The 16,834-nt window shown below is 37.6% G+C and overlaps 1 protein-coding gene across 2 annotated transcripts in view; it reads left to right on the top strand.

Moving 5' to 3' along the window:
• Positions 1-14,034, top strand: part of NADK (NAD kinase) — a 47,870-nt gene extending 33,836 nt beyond the window's left edge. Inside the window, exons 2-10 of one of the 2 annotated variants that reach the window (XM_073316400.1) lie at positions 712-841; positions 1,398-1,506; positions 1,754-1,839; positions 2,175-2,277; positions 4,012-4,166; positions 6,280-6,379; positions 7,288-7,445; positions 8,726-8,808; positions 10,836-14,034. In XM_073316400.1, the coding sequence (XP_073172501.1) occupies positions 712-841; positions 1,398-1,506; positions 1,754-1,839; positions 2,175-2,277; positions 4,012-4,166; positions 6,280-6,379; positions 7,288-7,445; positions 8,726-8,808; positions 10,836-10,980 (1,069 nt within the window). In that variant the 3' untranslated portion in view covers positions 10,981-14,034. The remainder of the gene's footprint in view (positions 1-711; positions 842-1,397; positions 1,507-1,753; positions 1,840-2,174; positions 2,278-4,011; positions 4,167-6,279; positions 6,380-7,287; positions 7,446-8,725; positions 8,809-10,835) is intronic. The other variant, XM_073316399.1, reaches the window with a different exon arrangement.
• Positions 14,035-16,834: the final 2,800 nt, after the last annotated feature.

The following is a 16,834-nucleotide window of genomic DNA, read 5'->3' as shown; positions in this document are numbered from 1 at the left end:
TTCCCAGAGCTTGGGCTGCAGGTCAAGCCCAGAAGTCTACACAGCTATGAAACAGCCCTGCAACCCTAGCCTAAGTCAGCTGGCATGGGCCAGCACTGGGAACCTAGTTGCTGTGTAGACACACCCTGAGTGGAGTGGTCTGGTAGTTCAAGAAAGGGCTTTAGTAGCTATCATTATGCTCCCACCAGAAACAAAGGACCCATGTTCTCAAACTTCTCTAGCATGTTTGTACCTGCAGGAGTAGGCACCTTAATATTACTTTAGTCTGTCAACTTAGTGGGGAAATAAGAATTGCTATATTGGGGCAGAAAAATGGTCCATCTAGTCAGAACCCTATACAGTATAAAGCAGTGCTGTTTGGCTCCAAGAAAACTGCTTTCGTTATAAATCACTGTATAATTGTTTAGTTGTATCTTTCCGGACCTCTCATGATTAAAACTTAGAACGTTTTCTTAATAAAGACTGAACAGAATGTTCTCAATGAAAAGTTCAATCACATATTTGCTGAAAGCTGGTGTGGCATTGCATTGTAGCCAGTCTGGTCTCTTTACTAGATTAAATTTAGCTATAATATTAAGGTTTTTCATGATTTATTCACCTCTCTTTCAGTCCAGTATACTTTGACTAAAAGGGGACTGTTAACTTGATAGTCAAGAAATTACAATCCATTTTCCCACATATAATAGTTATACTGTTGATTTCCCTCCACAGGCATATTCAGGACCCAGCAAGTCAGCGGTTGACATGGAACAAACCTCCAAAGAGTGTCCTTGTTATCAAAAAGATTCGCGATGCCAGTCTGCTACAGCCTTTTAAAGAACTCTGTGTCTATCTTACTGAGGTAATTCAAATTGTGAGCGTTTAGACTTTTTTGCATAGTTACAGTATAACCATCTCATATTTAACTTGTATGTATTAGCTTTCTTGCAGAAGGTGTACGTAGAATTGTATGAATAAGTCAATACATACAGAGAACAACAGAAATAATAAATTATTAAACTTTTTAAAACAAGTTACTCTTGCTATAAGAGCTCAGCTTAATTTAGCTTAAAGGAATCTGCTTCTTTAATGTAGATGAATAGGGTAAAATATTCATTTGATTATGCCTTGAGAAAAAATATTAGAAAACATAGCAGTGTTACCATATCACAGGCATGTAATGAAAATTCCGAAGTTTAGTTTAATTAATTCAATCGTTATGTGGCCTTCATATGACAATAAGTGTTATGCTTAAATGCTGCAGAATTGTAACCATACATACAGAAGTAGGCAATCAGTCTTTTAATATTTTACATAATCATATGTAATTTAAATCATTGTAAACTAATAGAATATTGCTCAGGCGCTTGTCATTTCATTAACAGATTTTTTTTAGTAAATAATTATGCTTCTTTTAGGAGAACAACATGATAGTTTATGTAGAAAAAAAAGTGCTAGAAGACCCAGCCATAGTTAATGATGATAATTTTGGACCAGTGAAGAAGAAATTTTGCACTTTCAGAGAAGGTACAGAAATGATTTCTTAAAATCTAGGTTTACTGCCTTTTTATTCTGTTTCCTTAGTGATCCATTCAAATGAATCAGAATTGTCTGATGGAAACCTATCCTTGATAAACCCATGTAGCTATTTTGATAGTGTCAATCATTTACACATGTAAATTAGCATCAGTGTGCTGCACCAAATTTATTCCATAAATTGAAACCTGTGACACGTTATGTAAATTAAACCTTTATTTTCAATGTTATCCTCTAGATTATGATGATATCTCCAATCAGATAGACTTTATCATATGCCTGGGAGGAGATGGTACCTTGCTTTATGCTTCTTCACTTTTTCAGGTGAGTCCTATAGGGAATAGTAATTAGAGGTCCTTTCCCTAATCAAGTCCTCTATGTTAGAGACAATCTTGAAGTTTTCTGCCAAGTTGTGTTTATTTTATTCTGCTCCTGCCAAGTCTCTCCTTCTCATTCAAAAAGCATGAGAGCTACTTAGGTGAATTATACCTTTGTTTTTTACTATTATGCACAACTGAAGTAAAACCCATAATTAAGATATTTGCAGACAGACTGGGCTGTAATATGGTACCTTTTATAGATTAAAAATCATGGAAATAACATAAATGTTTGATTTGTGCAACATTTAACAGCTTCCCAATTCTTCTTTTTATGGACAGGGCAGCGTACCTCCAGTTATGGCTTTTCATCTGGGATCTCTTGGATTTCTCACCCCCTTTAACTTCGAGAACTTTCAGTCCCAAGTTACTCAAGTTATAGAAGGTAAGCCTTCTGATGTCTTTGCTGCTTTTTAGAGAGTTATCCTTTATTTGTCCTGTTAGTTTTTCTTTAAAGTAGGACTCAGCTGAGTCCTATAATACATAAATAAATAGATATTTAACTTTCAATATTGTTTTCCTCGCTGATTTGAAAAATTGGAATGGTCCAGAAATCACTCCTTGCTTGGTTGTGGTGTGTAAGGAAAGAATATAGAACTAATGTTTTGCACAATCTGAGTATAAAATGCAAAAACCTATATCTAATCGCATGGACATACGGTAGATGACCCCATCACATGTAACTTCTTAGTTTTTGTAAACAATGCCAAGTTAAAATGGTAAGAAATCAAGCATCCAAAAGTCAGAAAACTCCAAAAATTAAAGGTTTCAGAGTAACAGCCGTGTTAGTCTGTATTCGCAAAAAGAAAAGGAGTACTTGTGGCACCTTAGAGACTAACCAATTTATTTGAGCATAAGCTTTCGTGAGCTACAGCTCACTTCATCGGATGCATACTGTGGAAACTGCAGAAGACATTATATACACATTATATACACAGAACCATGAAACAATACCTCCTCCCATCCCACTCTCCTGCTGCTAATAGCTTATCTAAAGTGATCACTCTCCTTACAATGACAGGTTTCAGAGTAACAGCCGTGTTAGTCTGTATTCGCAAAAAAAAAAACTCCTTCTGCAGTTTCCACAGTATGCATCCAATGAAGTGAGCTGTAGCTCATGAAAGCTTATGCTCAAATAAATTGGTTAGTCTCTAAGGTGCCACAAGTACTCCTTTTCTTTTTGCGAATACAGACTAACACGGCTGTTACTCTGAAACCTGTGTATATAATGTCTTCTGCAGTTTCCACAGTATGCATCTGATGAAATGAGCTGTAGCTCACGAAAGCTTATGCTCAAATAAATTGGTTAGTCTCTAAGGTACCACAAGTACTCCTTTACTTTTTCCCAAAAATTAAAGTTCCTTCTTGAACGTTATGTTGTGAATCTAATCTGGCCTATTGATATGTTGTTAAATAGTAAACTAGTCAAGTTTACACCGAATATGGAAAATGGGAATAGAAAATCATGAGCTGTGTGCCTTAGCACTGAAGGAGAAATCTTAACTTTCGAAGTTTGACTCTTGAGTGCTTGATTTCTCAACCTGAAAGTTGCATTTACAGTAGTTCTTGGTATTTAAGTTGTGTTTGAAATAAAAGAAAAGGAAAAAAAGCTGCTGGCACTGGTCGCTGAGAAATAAAGCTGCTCAGCTTGCATCCCAAAATTAAGACATCCAAAAATATTAACAGGATTCTCATGTTGCTAAATTGTTGTCTTTCAGAGTTCATACCTTTTTAAAAATGAACTAATTGTCTTCATTTTTGTCTTACTTATGTCTCCCTGAGCCAAATGCAAAGTTGCTAGGTTCAGCAGCTTTAGGTTATGTACATGTAAATTCTCAGATTTCTCATTACAACGTATGTGGGAAAGTGGGTTTTTATGCTTGTGTTACTCAAATTTGACTCAAGTTTTGCTCATTCCTTTAAAAAAAAAAATTCTGTTTTGAATTAAGACAAAGGATGGAAAATTCTCCTGCAAAAGAAACTTGAGAAATGAGCAACTGAAAAATGGGGAAAAACGTTTCACAGTGAATGCTACCAGCTTGCTGTGCAAATGGTGCAGTTCCTGATAATGTAGTAGGTGCCACTCTCTAGTGTGTGTGGTTTTATTTTTTTCTTATAGGCAATGCAGCGCTTGTTCTCCGGAGCAGACTGAAAGTGAAAGTAGTAAAGGAACACAGAGAGAAGAAGACATTGATACAAAATGGTATTGAAGAAAATGGAGTGATCTCTACAAGTCTAGAGATGGAAATGGGCAAGCAAATCATGCAATATCAGGTCAGAGTCTGAATAGCATAAAATAGGAAATAAGCAAAAGAACTAAGAAATAATTCACTCTTCACTTGAGATAATCACCAGTTCTCTTTTGCATACTGTATCTACACCAAATTATATTAACCCAGTATTATAACATCTATGCTATCTGCTTCCACATAATTTCCAGAATGGTTACTAAGGATAATGAAGGAAGGGTGGGTGGAGTGTGCAGAAGCAACCTCATTGTGTTTAATTTCTGTAATATTCTGTATCTGCACCAGAGGTTTCCTTACCTTTTCAAAACAAAAAAATTTCTCATAGTAATCTTTACCACTGAATCTCCCACTGATTCATATAAGCAAAAGGAAAATCCATCAATGCCAATGAGAACTGGCTTTTGGCTTAGTACAGAGTGAATTTTGTTTTCACAAATACATTTTTGAGTTCAGAATATGAATGTCAGGTGTTTTGTGTTTATTAATTTATATAACTGTTTCAGGTTTCAGAGTAACAGCCGTGTTAGTCTGTATTCGCAAAAAGAAAAGGAGTACTTGTGGCACCTTAGAGACTAACCAATTTATTTGAGCATAAGCTTTCGTGAGCTACAGCTCACTTCATCGGATGCATACTGTGGGACACAAATCAGATGTCAAGAATTATAACATTCATAAACCAGTCAGAGAACACTTCACTCTCTCTGGTCACGCGATTACAGACATGAAAGTTGTGATATTACAACAAAAAAAACTTCAAAACCAGACTCCAGCGAGAGACTGTTGAATTGGAATTCATTTGCAAATTGGATACAATTAACTTAGGCTTGAATAGAGACTGGGAGTGGCTTAGTCATTATGCAAGGTAACCTATTTCCCCTTGTTTTTTCCTACACCCCTCTCCTCCCCCCAGACGTTCTTGTTAAACCCTGGATTTGTGCTGGAAATGACCCACCTTGATTATCATACCCATTGTAAGCAGAGTGATCACTTTAGATAAGCTATTATCAACAGGAGAGTGGGTTTGTGGGCGGGGGGGAAACCTGGATTTGTGCTGGAAATGTCCCAACTTGATTATCATACCCATTGTAAGGAGAGTGATCACTTTAGATAAGGTATTACCAGCAGGAGAGGGGGGCAGGGGGAGGTATTTTTTCATGCTTTGTGTGTATAAAAAGATCTTTTACACTTTCCACAGTATGCATCCGATGAAGTGAGCTGTAGCTCACGAAAGCTTATGCTCAAATAAATTGGTTAATCTCTAAGGTGCCACAAGTACTCCTTTTCTTATAACTGTTTCAGTTATATAGTAATCTATAATATAGAAGTCTTGGGCTATTTCTTAGAGGAGTGTGGGGCAGAAAATGTGGCCAGGAGAGTACAGTGTGGAGTTTAAAGAAGTGATAAATTTTTGCTTCATGGATTTGTTACTTATTAATGGCATCTCTATAAACCCACAATTATCTACACAGTAGATGATGCTGCTGTTATAGTGGTAGTTGAGCACTTTATGGCATCTCTTATTTAAGAGAAAAACTGTTTTAAATTTGCAAGCCTTAGATTCACCCTGCATCAAAGTTCAAATGTTTCATTCTAGAATGCAGATTAGACTCTGTCTGCAGAGAATTTCATAATCTCATCTCATTGAATTGGGTCATATATTGACTTCTTTATCAAGCTCAGGTCTTTTGTAACTGGGATGCCTTTGGTAAATCAGCTTATTGCCATCGTTAGGAAAAGGCTCCAATGTACATATATAACAAGGGGACGTATACGCTGCATATGAAGTAAATTGTATATAAAATATTAAACTTTTATCCATAATATGCCAAACCTTTCAGTAAAAAATGGCAGGAGAGGAAGCTAAATTTCAGTACAACAGTTAGATCACTGAAGAGTAATAACAAAGTGTAATATTCAGAGGAGTGCTTCCTCTTTGCCCTTTAGCTAATTTTTGATCCATTGCACCAAATAATCTAAAACAAAAGTATGTGACTCCAGGACTAAGCTAAACTGACATTGTAATGGGGTGGGTGGGTGGGGGGTTAACCTTTCAAAGATCTGGGAGACGTACTTAACTAGTCACTTGTCAAATATTATGCTTCCAGGGAAATAATTAGTGGTATTGTACATTATGTCAGGTCCTAAATGAAGTTGTAGTGGATCGAGGTCCTTCCTCCTACCTTTCCAATGTGGATGTTTTTCTAAATGGACACCTCATAACCACAGTGCAAGGTGACGGTAAGTCCGTTTCATAATCAAAAAGCCTATACCTCATACTGTTAAGACGGGGACAGGCTAATCAGCTCTTACTTAGGTTGCGCCTACTTTTTTAAAAAAGGGTGCATTGTTTTATGAGGTAGAAATCAAGACCTTGGCTTCTGCTCCTGGGTTGTTGAAAACTAGGTCTGCAGAGGAGTGGTAAGTTTCATTTAAACAATTGTTGCAGTCCATAGAGCAGCACTGAAAGCAGAAAAGAGGCTTACAGATTGTATCTTATTTTGTGGAGGCCTGGTGTCAAGTCTCCACTTGTTTGTGTAGGGGAATTAGGGACAAAAGGCAAGGGGGGAAAAAACGGTTTGGGAAGATCCTGGAGTTGGATGTCTGAGTTTGCTGCAATCTTAAGATTTTTTAATGAAGTCACTACTTATTTAATATTAGCACTTCACCTGCAAAGCTCTTCAAAAAATTGAATCCTCCTATCCCTCTAAGGAAAGTAAATAGATCTGTGTTATACAAAAGTGCAAGCTGAGGCACAGTAGTTCTGTTTGACTCGCCCAAGGCTTTAGAGGTGTAGTCTGTGTCAGTGCTCGGTTTGGAAAGATGTTTCTGACTCCTGGTTATGTGTTTATTACCACACCTGTCATATGAAATGTGAGTTTGTGATTTAGACGTTTCCATTTCACCAATTTAACTTTTTATAAGCAATCTTTTAAAGCATTTAGCTAAAAATTTCGGTCTCTACTATACCTGTGTTGAGTGGAGGAGAAATCCAGCTAATGACTAAAGTTGGAAAGAGCTCTTTTTTTTTTTTTTTTTTAAAGTATTTTCAAATGGAGGAAGTGCAACAGTCCTGTTTCTTGGCCTCCTTTTAAATAACAGCATCAAGCCAAGCAGCCACATTTATAAAACTTTTGTTCCCTTCACAGGAGTGATTGTCTCCACACCAACTGGTAGCACGGCTTATGCGGCTGCAGCAGGAGCATCTATGATTCATCCAAATGTTCCTGCAATAATGATCACCCCAATCTGCCCTCACTCACTGTCCTTCAGACCCATTGTTGTTCCTGCAGGAGTTGAGCTCAAGGTTAAATTGTGTTCTTTTGTTTTTTAAAGATAGAAACTTGTGGCGATAACTATTGAAACTGGAAAAAAAACAAGGGGGTAGAATGTGTTCATTATTATCCACCATGGCAAAACCTTACTGAATACTGTAGAACTTTGTAAAGTACTCTTGAAGCAACATATACTTGCTTAGAAGAATAAACTTCTAGACCTTGAGTCTCCACTGACTTGCACATTATATAGTCATCTGTACCTGTGCAGAGTGGTTGTAAATACACTACCATTCTAATTAGTAAGTGTTCTATATCCATTTTGCATAGATGTAGATGACTACACAAGGTGAAAGGCAGTGAAGGATCAGAACCTGGTGTCAAAAGTAGTATCACAGCTTTCACGGGTGTGCAGTGAAAGTGGTATCAGCACATCTGTTATAAACTCTCTTTGTCTTTTACTGCTGTGATTTAAATAATATAGTTCTGCTGAAAAGTTTGACAGGCAAGGTCTTAGTACAGAGTGGATTTTGTTTTCACAAATACATTTTTGAGTTCAAAAAATGAATGTCAGGTGTTTTGTGTTTATTAATTTATATAACTGTTTCAGTTATATAGTAATCTATAATATGGAAGTCTTGGGTTATTTCTTAGAGGGGTGCGGGGCAGAAAATGTGGCCAGGAGAGTGCAGGGTAGAGTTTAAAGAAATGATAAATTTTTGCTTCATGGATTCGTTACTTATTAATGGCATCTCTATAAACCCACAATTATTTACACAGTAGATGATGATGCTATTATGGTGGTAGTTGATCACTTTATGGCATGTCTTATTTAAAAGAAAAACTGTTTTTAAATTTGCAAGCCTTAGATTCACCCTGCATCAAAGTTCAAATGTATCATTCTAGAATGCAGATTAGATTCTGTCTGCAGAGAATTTCATAATCTCATCTCATTGAATTGGGTCATGTATTGACTTCTTTATCAGCTCAGGTCTTTTGTAACTGGGATGCCTTTGGTAAATCAGCTTATTGCCATCGTTAGGAAAAGGCTCCAATGTACATATATAACAAGGGGACATATATGCTGCATATGAAGTAAATTGTATATAAAATATTAAACTTTTATCCATAATATGCCAAACCTTTCAGTAAAAAATGGCAGGAGAGGAAGCTAAATTTCAGTACAACAGTTAGATCACTGAAGAGTAATAACAAAGTGTAATATTCAGGGGAGTGCTTCCTCTTTGCCCTTTAGCTACAAAAGCTCTTGTAATTATTTCAGTCTTAAGTCTTCTGCTTTACTCTTCCTCAGATCATGCTGTCCCCAGATGCCAGGAACACAGCATGGGTTTCATTTGATGGGAGGAAGAGACAGGAAGTCTGCCATGGAGACAGGTAAAGATTTTTCTTTGACTGTTATCATCTTCCTTTGTAATCTTCCTACGGCCACACTTTCAAACTTGGGTTAGGGTTAGTAGGGAAATGATTGGAGCCTTTATGATAGACCATCGTGACCCTTAAATTTCAAGCTGAATTAGAAATGCTATATTGTTTCAGGCATTTTCTCACTTGAAAATAATTTTTTTTCAATTACATTTTAAAAGCAATGAAGTGTCAGGAAAAATCATACAAACATTACTTAATGCATGTCCTTAAAGAATTCTGTGGACTTCAAGTTATGGTCCTGATCATAAAAAGAAAAGGAGTACTAGTGGCACCTTAGAGACTAACCAATTTATTTGAGCATAAGCTTTTGTGAGCTACAGCTCACTTCATTGGATGCATCCGATGAAGTGAGCTGTAGCTCACGAAAGCTTATGCTCAAATAAATTGGTTAGTCTCTAAGGTGCCACTAGTACTCCTTTTCTTTTTGCAAATACAGACTAACACGGCTGTTACTCTGAAACCGGTCCTGATCGTGAGACCTGTTGAGTACAGTGAAGGGAATGTGAATTTCATGTACTCTGTACCTCTCAGGATAAGACCATGTTTGTGTCCTGTGCCATTGGCAAGGCTGATAAAACATCATAAAGAGAAGATGTATCCCTTTGTTGTGCTCAAATAAACTTATACAACAGCAGATGCATTGATGGGCCCTTGCTACGTTCAGTGACAGGATTCTGCAACTCATGAGACACAGTGCTGTAGCTGAAAGAACTTAACCTCTTTATAGATACAATGAAGTGTGAGAGCCCAGAGAGGATACGCTAAGAAGAAACCCAAAATTGTCTTCTGCTTAGTGTGGTGTTTTCCTTCATAGACCAGTCATGCTGTGTGACACGCTGCCTTTGTTTCATATTTGTGGGCAGGCAGGGAATTGGAAAATTGCCAGGATCTTGCACTTGGAGTCTTCTGTATTGCCCTGACCACTTGAAGAATGGAGGGGATGGACAGATTAGGTGGACAGCAAGAGTCAGAGATCCCAATCTTAGATTTGGTGATTGGTCCTTTAGTAGAAAAGTTAGACTCTTTAGTATTTGCTGCCCTTATTTTTGAAATTTGAGGATCATGGTGACAGTTTAATATTTTAAGACTTTAAATTTTGAGTTGGTCCAAAGGTGAGGTTGTTAAACCCCAGCAAGGAGTAAGATGAGAGAGGGTCATGGGCAAGGCAGATTGGCCTAGAACCCTCTGCTCCCAAGAGCTTTGATCTCAACATTTGTAAAGCACTCTGCTCACTGTGACAAGTATCAGGGAATAGCCGTGTTAGTTTGTATCCAGAAAAACAACAAGGAGTCCGATGGCACCTTAAAGACTAAGATTTATTTGAGCATAAGCTTTTGTGGGTAAAAACCCCACTTCTTCAGATGCATGGAGTGTAAATTACAGATGCAGACATAAATATACTGACACATGAAGAGAAGGGAATTACCTCGCAAGTGGAGAACCAGTGTTGACAGGGCCAATTCAATCAGGGTGGATGTAGTCCACTCCCAATAATAGATGAGGAGGTGTCAATTCCAGGAGAGGCAAAGCTGCCGACCCACCCTGATCGAATTGGCCCGGTCAACACTGGCTGTCCACTTGTGAAGTAACTCCCTTCTCTTCATGTGTCAGTATATTTATGTCTGCATCTGTAATTTTCACTCCATGCATCTGAAGAAGTGGGGTTTTACCCACAAAAGCTTATGCTCAAATAAATCTGTTTGTCTTTAAGGTGTCGTCAGACTCCTTGTTGTTTCTGCTCATTGTATTGTTTAGGCACTGTGCCCCATCTTTGCCACCCCCAGACTTTTTGGAAACTGACCATTCTCCAAAGAGTTGAATTTTTAGTGATGTAGCCAGTGTCCCAAGGGTGTATTTAAAGAAAGAAAAAGATAAATCTGGGAATCCAGGACAGTTTGATTCTGTAACCACAAATGTACAGTCTTACTACTATTTATCCTCCCTTATTACTAACTGAGGGTATTCCTGTATTGCAGTATTAGCATCACTACCTCTTGCTATCCCCTCCCTTCGATCTGTTTCCGAGATCCTGTGAGCGACTGGTTTGAAAGCCTGGCTGAGTGTTTACACTGGAATGTTCGGAAGAAGCAAAATCACTTTGCTGTTGAAGAAGAATTTTGAATGTCGCCACCTAATGAGACTCGTGGGAACTTAAAATGGCAGTATCCCTTGTATAAAAATGTTTGTTCAGCCTAGGGGGAATAGACCAATACATATATTTTTTAAATAGTGACTTACCTCATATCAGTCTGCTCTGCTGATGACCAGAGATTATCATGTTGCTTCCTCTCTGCTGAGAATAGGAGTGGAAGAATTTAGAATCTGATTTGTTAGCCTTTTTTTTTTTATTTATTTATAATGGGTTGGTATTTTTAATCAATATCAACACACATCTACAAACCACCTCAAACACGATTGTAACGAGTAATTTGCAGAGTAGCATTCTAGGTTGTACCTAGATACATAATAGAAAAATTGCATTAAAATATTCCAGTTAATTTGGTAGATTTGTAATTCTGTGGTTAAGACTTCTCATCTAAAACTCAAAGGAATTTTTCTTTTTAAAATGCTCTTTGTTAACGTAAATGAATGCATAGTAGTCAAAATGTCTTCCCATCAGGTGAACTAATTAAATATTTTGCCTTTCCATAAAAATATAGCAAGAATTAGGGGAAAGAACCACTATACAGTTACTCTACAGATACAACTTACTATCAGAAATACAGATAGTTTTGTAAGTATCGAGAACCCTTTTTCTTTCTGCCCATTTGAATGGACATCATTTAGGGTCCCCATAGGCAGCATTGACAACTGCTTGCGTGGACAAACTGGTGAAGTGGCATACTTTTTTGTTGATGAGCTAATTATGCCTGAGCAGTTCCTTGCTTTTTCAGCATGTTTGTGACCCTTAGAAATGGTTTGGATTTTTTCTTTTCTCTTTTTAACCTCTGGAGTAAGCAGCAGCATTTGAGGTTGTAAACTACAGATTTTCATCAAGTGTTGTTGACCCAACCAGCAGAGTCTCTTCTAGGATGGCTGTATTGTTTTTCTTTTGAACCACTAATTACGTTAACTAGTCTCACATTCTAAATTAGGATCTGAATGGTCTTCACGCCCATTGAAGATAAGTGTGCTGCTTGCAGGATGGAGCTCTTGAGTAAGGAGAAAAGGGATATTGCCTTGATAGGCTGATCAGAAACAGGACACATTCCCAGCATAGTAGCGATGGTGCCTTCAGCACACTTCAAGATATTTTAAGTCTTGTATGTACTTTTATAAGTCTTTCAAATGTTTCTAACCTGTTTATGTACATATTTTATTGTACATGCTTTTATGAAAATAAGTAGTTTGAAAAAAGGGTTTGTACTGAAATCACTTTTACTAAAAATCAAACTCAGTTATAATGTTTACATTTATGTTCTCTGTGGTGCAGTCTCTCATAACCATATTGTTCAAATCCTAGCATCTTCATGTATCTCTGCATAGACCATTAAAAGGGATGGATGTTCTCTGCTAATCTTGAAGTCTTCAGCATATTATTGCAGAGGAATCTGTTTCTTACTGATTAAGTGGGGGATTGCAAAGAAGCTCTATTGAACTTTCATGGTTGTCTTGCTCTTATTAATGTTTGTGCAGTCAGGGGTAACAATGGGGGATGTATTAATTCCCATGTTCTACCTACCCTGCAGTCCTCTGATTCATGGGCTAATGTCTCTTTTTTTGCATGTTGCCCCGGTCTGTTTAATTTTGTCAAATCAAGGTGAGAGCACTCTGCATAAAGCAGCAGATTTAAACTCTGGTAACAGTGTAAATCATGCTAAAATTGTGTTAATATAAATTCATGTTAAGTATATAAATGTTTTGTTATCTAGAATATTGGTTGAATTCCGTCTGGACCAGCAAAATCTGTGACATCCTTGAGTATGTTCAGACAGCTTTAGACCTTTTTGGGCATAAGCTTTCGTGAGCTAAAACCCACTTCATCGGATGCATGCAGTGGAAAATGCAGTAGGAAGATATATTTTCCACTGCATGCATCCAATGAAGTGGGTTTTAGCCCACGAAAGCTTATGCCCAAATAAATGTTAATCTCTAAGGTGCCACAAGTACTCCTTGGTTTTTTGGTGATATAGACTAACAGGACTACCACTCTGAAACCTTTAGATCTTTGTTTTTCACTTGAATTTACAGTATAATGGTTATATCACTGCTTAAAGTTGCTTACGGGTTTTTTAGCCGACAGAGTATTCAATTTTCGAATAGCTGTTTACTTTCTGAGCTACAGAAACCTTTTGTTTTGGAAAAAGATACATTTCCCTATTTAAAAATGCAATAATTGGGAAAAGGAACAGAGTAGAGCCTTTAATTTTAACATTTAGTGTATAAATATACTAAAATGAATGAGAATGGACAGAAGGCTTTGCTGGATAGGAAGTGAAAAAAATAAACCATTTGAGAAGATGGTAAGGCAAAATAAGTAAAAATGAGGCTTATATAGAACTTGTTTTTTTTTTAAAAAAAAAGCTAAAATCTAGCATTTTAGCACCTTTTTTATTTGTGCTTTTTTATAATAGTAAATATCATTCATTACATGTAGCAAATTATGGAACTTCAATTTTCAGTGTACATTTCATAAAATGTAATCTCTAAAACCCTATGTAACTACTCCCTCTAAATTTGACTTATGTTTCTTATTAAAATTACTCTAACATACACAGGCAGTTGCATTATTTGGCTCTGAGTGACGTTTCTTCATAGTTTTGCCTATGAAAGCCACCTTGATGACAAAAATCTGTGGATTGCTACACAGCTGAATAGAGAGAGCTACAACCATGACTCCAGGGAAGACAGTAACCTGGTGGATTTATGCTTCAGTTTTCACTTCGGACAAACTACTTAATCCTGTTTTCTTACCAGCTTTGCTTAAACAAAAAACCCCAAACAGTGAGTTTGTGTTTTAATACTTTAAGAATTTATCTAATTCTAAGAATGCCCCCCCCCCCCCCCACTACAAGACCTGTCTCTCCTAATTGGCCGTACACAAGCAGGTTACTAACACCTGGTCTATACTGAAATGTTTTTGGTAACATAGCTGTGTCAGTTAGAGGCATGATTCTTCCGCCACCCCTTACTGATACAGCTATTCTAGCAAAAGCCCTAGTGTAGATGCAGTTATATTGGCAAAAAAACCGTCCTTTTGCCAGTGTAGCTTACTCTGTGGAAATGGTTTAAGCTGTACCAGCAAAAGACCTCTTTTACTGAGACAAGCTGCATCTCTACTAGCGTGTGGGTTGCTGGTATAACTATACCTTCAAACCCTTTCCTATGTAGGCAAGGCCTAAAGATTTGTAATTTACTCCTTTGAAAGGAAAAATGAGTTGGTGATCTCCAAAAGGATACCTTTTTTTTTAATAAAGGAAAATGCAAGTTACTGAAGTACTAAAACTGATGTAACACAGTATAATCCAGTGTATACTTACGTTTTAAAAATCCTAATGTTTCAAGTTAATGCTTTGGAAACTTGTTACATATTCCTGAAACATCAAATATTTTTCAAACCGTTCAATAAACTTTTTTAAAAGTTGGCTTTATGCATCAGCATTTGACCTGTCTCTAGATCATAGAAATAGATATGCAGTAATTTCTCAAAAGTACAGTGTGTTTTAGGGTACATATTGAACACTAGCTTCTATAGTGTTACTGGTATATGGAGGTGGAAACTCAGTATGTGTGCACTCGTGAGAAAAGACTTCCAATCTTTAGGGAAAGGTACAAAATAAGCTTCTGGCATTCGCTGTGTAGGCTAAAACAAAAGCATCGTGTTCACATAGCTACACTGAATTTCTTAAGGATCCAAGAGAAGGGGATAAAGAACTAGTGAAATTAAGGACAACCTCTGAGACACTGGGAAGAATACTAAACACAATCCTTCTATGCAAAATTTGACCCCAAAGAAGTTTATGAATGAACATTCCGCTCTGATGCCATACAGCTCATCCTGACCTGTACCCAGAGATAAATACTTAAGGAATCTTTGATTAGCTTGGGAGTCTAAGGCATCTTTACGGGATTTCTTGACTAGCCTAGCCTGTAATCTGTCCAACAAAGCAACAGCTGGTGCATATTCTCAGGCCACATGAAGGGAATTGACAAGCAGTGAAGGAAATTTAGTGTTTGCTGAACCTGGTTAATATGGCCGTTTTTGAATGGTGTATCCACATTAGAGCTGACATGCCTGAGAGTATGTGCCAGGAGGGTTTTCACTTCCTCACTGCAGAGAGATGTCTCACTAGTTGAGAAACATTGCTATTTGTAACCAAAGCACGGCCCAAAACCACACCCAGACTTTCACATGATGGTGATTCCTTTTCTTGCCTCTACTGTGGAGGAATATCATTGCCCCATCAGGGGACTCATTTGGCTGAACTCACCTTGCTGGATGACTCCTGACATCACCTGACAGGATGACTCCCACAGTTGTTTACATATGGGTCACAAGCTCTCTCTTTCTGTCTCCTGTCAAAGTGAGTGTTCCAAGTAATGTTTCCAGTTTTAAATTACGGGGTTTTAAGTGCTTTTAAAAAAAAAACCCTTAGATTTACCCCAGTCAAAAACAAATAGGTCCTGTAATTTTTCTTATAGGTTGAGGAGGAAGAAGCACAAAAGGGGACCACTTATATTCATAAAAAGCTGCTTTTCAGGAATGCCTGTAATCTTCAGAAACCTTTCCAGTTTCAGAGTAGCAGCCGTGTTAGTCTGTATTCGCAAAAAGAAAAGGAGGACTTAAAAGTGGCACCTTAAAGACTAACCAATTTATTTGAGCATAAGCTTTCGTGAGCTACAGCCACTAGTACTCCTTTTCTCTTTCCAGTTTGTATTTAAAGTAGCAATAAAATCGGGGCCATTTGGCTACCTGGATCACTCCCATTTAAACCAGTGGGAACTGCATGTATATATCTGAGGGGAGAATTTGGTTCACTGAGGGGGTCCTGCTTCGAGCAGGGGGTCCTGCTTCGAGCAGGGGGTTGGACTAGATGACCTTCTGGGGTCCCTTCCAACCCTGATATTCTATGATTCTATGATCGGGGCCTGACCTCTCTCCCCTCCCCACCATGTCATCCAGTTCATTTAAAAGAAATAGGGCCAAATTCTGCTTTTGTGCAGCTCCAATGTTAATGAGGTTTAAAGGGTGCAAATTAGGAGAATTTGGCCCGAAGAAGACAACAGTAAGAACTATCTTTCTGATGTTGTCCTGCTGTTGTGTAACACTTTTTCAAAGATCAACATATACTAAAAAAGGGGGAGGAGGGAATATATAGTGCAATTGCAAGTGCATTCTTGAACTGGATTGTCTCACAATAAACACCACTGTTAAAATGCTTTTACTGGCATTTATATCCACAATAACAATTAATGCCTTATTGGTATATTAGAGCACTTGCAAAGTTGGAAGGCCTAAAATGTTGTCTTTTCTTCCGTATTTGTTTTCCAATTCATGTGCTTCTCTGCGGGGTGTATTCTAAATCAAATGTTTTGATATTTTTTTTTCCCCTAAAGCCAAATCAGTGTCTGCTGCCAGCAGGTATAATAATCCATTGCAAATTCAAACATCTCAAAGGGGGGCTTGTAGTCAGTAAGGAGAGAAGACAGTAGTAAAAATAAAATGGATAATCTTGGCCCTCAAGCAGTGGTCCTTGCTCAAGCAGAGCTCACACTGACCTCAATAGGAGATCTGCCTGAGCAAGGACTGTTGGGCCAAGTCCCTGTGGGTTCTTTTTCTGAATTAAAATTAGAGTCTGAAACTAGGGAAATGGAAGTAAACACTGCCAAGAACTTTGACAGATGGGCTGGCGAAGTCAGCATGTTGAGCAATTGTTCTAGATATCTGTGGTTAGAAACAGTTCTGAGAAAAGAGCCATGGGTCAGATGATCATACCAAAAAAAAAAAAAAAAAAAGCAACTGTATCTTCCTTCT

Source organism: Lepidochelys kempii, chromosome 18 (genome assembly GCF_965140265.1).
Source record: "Lepidochelys kempii isolate rLepKem1 chromosome 18, rLepKem1.hap2, whole genome shotgun sequence".
Taxonomy (NCBI): domain Eukaryota; kingdom Metazoa; phylum Chordata; order Testudines; family Cheloniidae; genus Lepidochelys; species Lepidochelys kempii.
The sequence above is the reverse complement of the archived record's forward strand: the minus strand, read 5'-3'. Positions and strand labels throughout refer to the sequence as shown.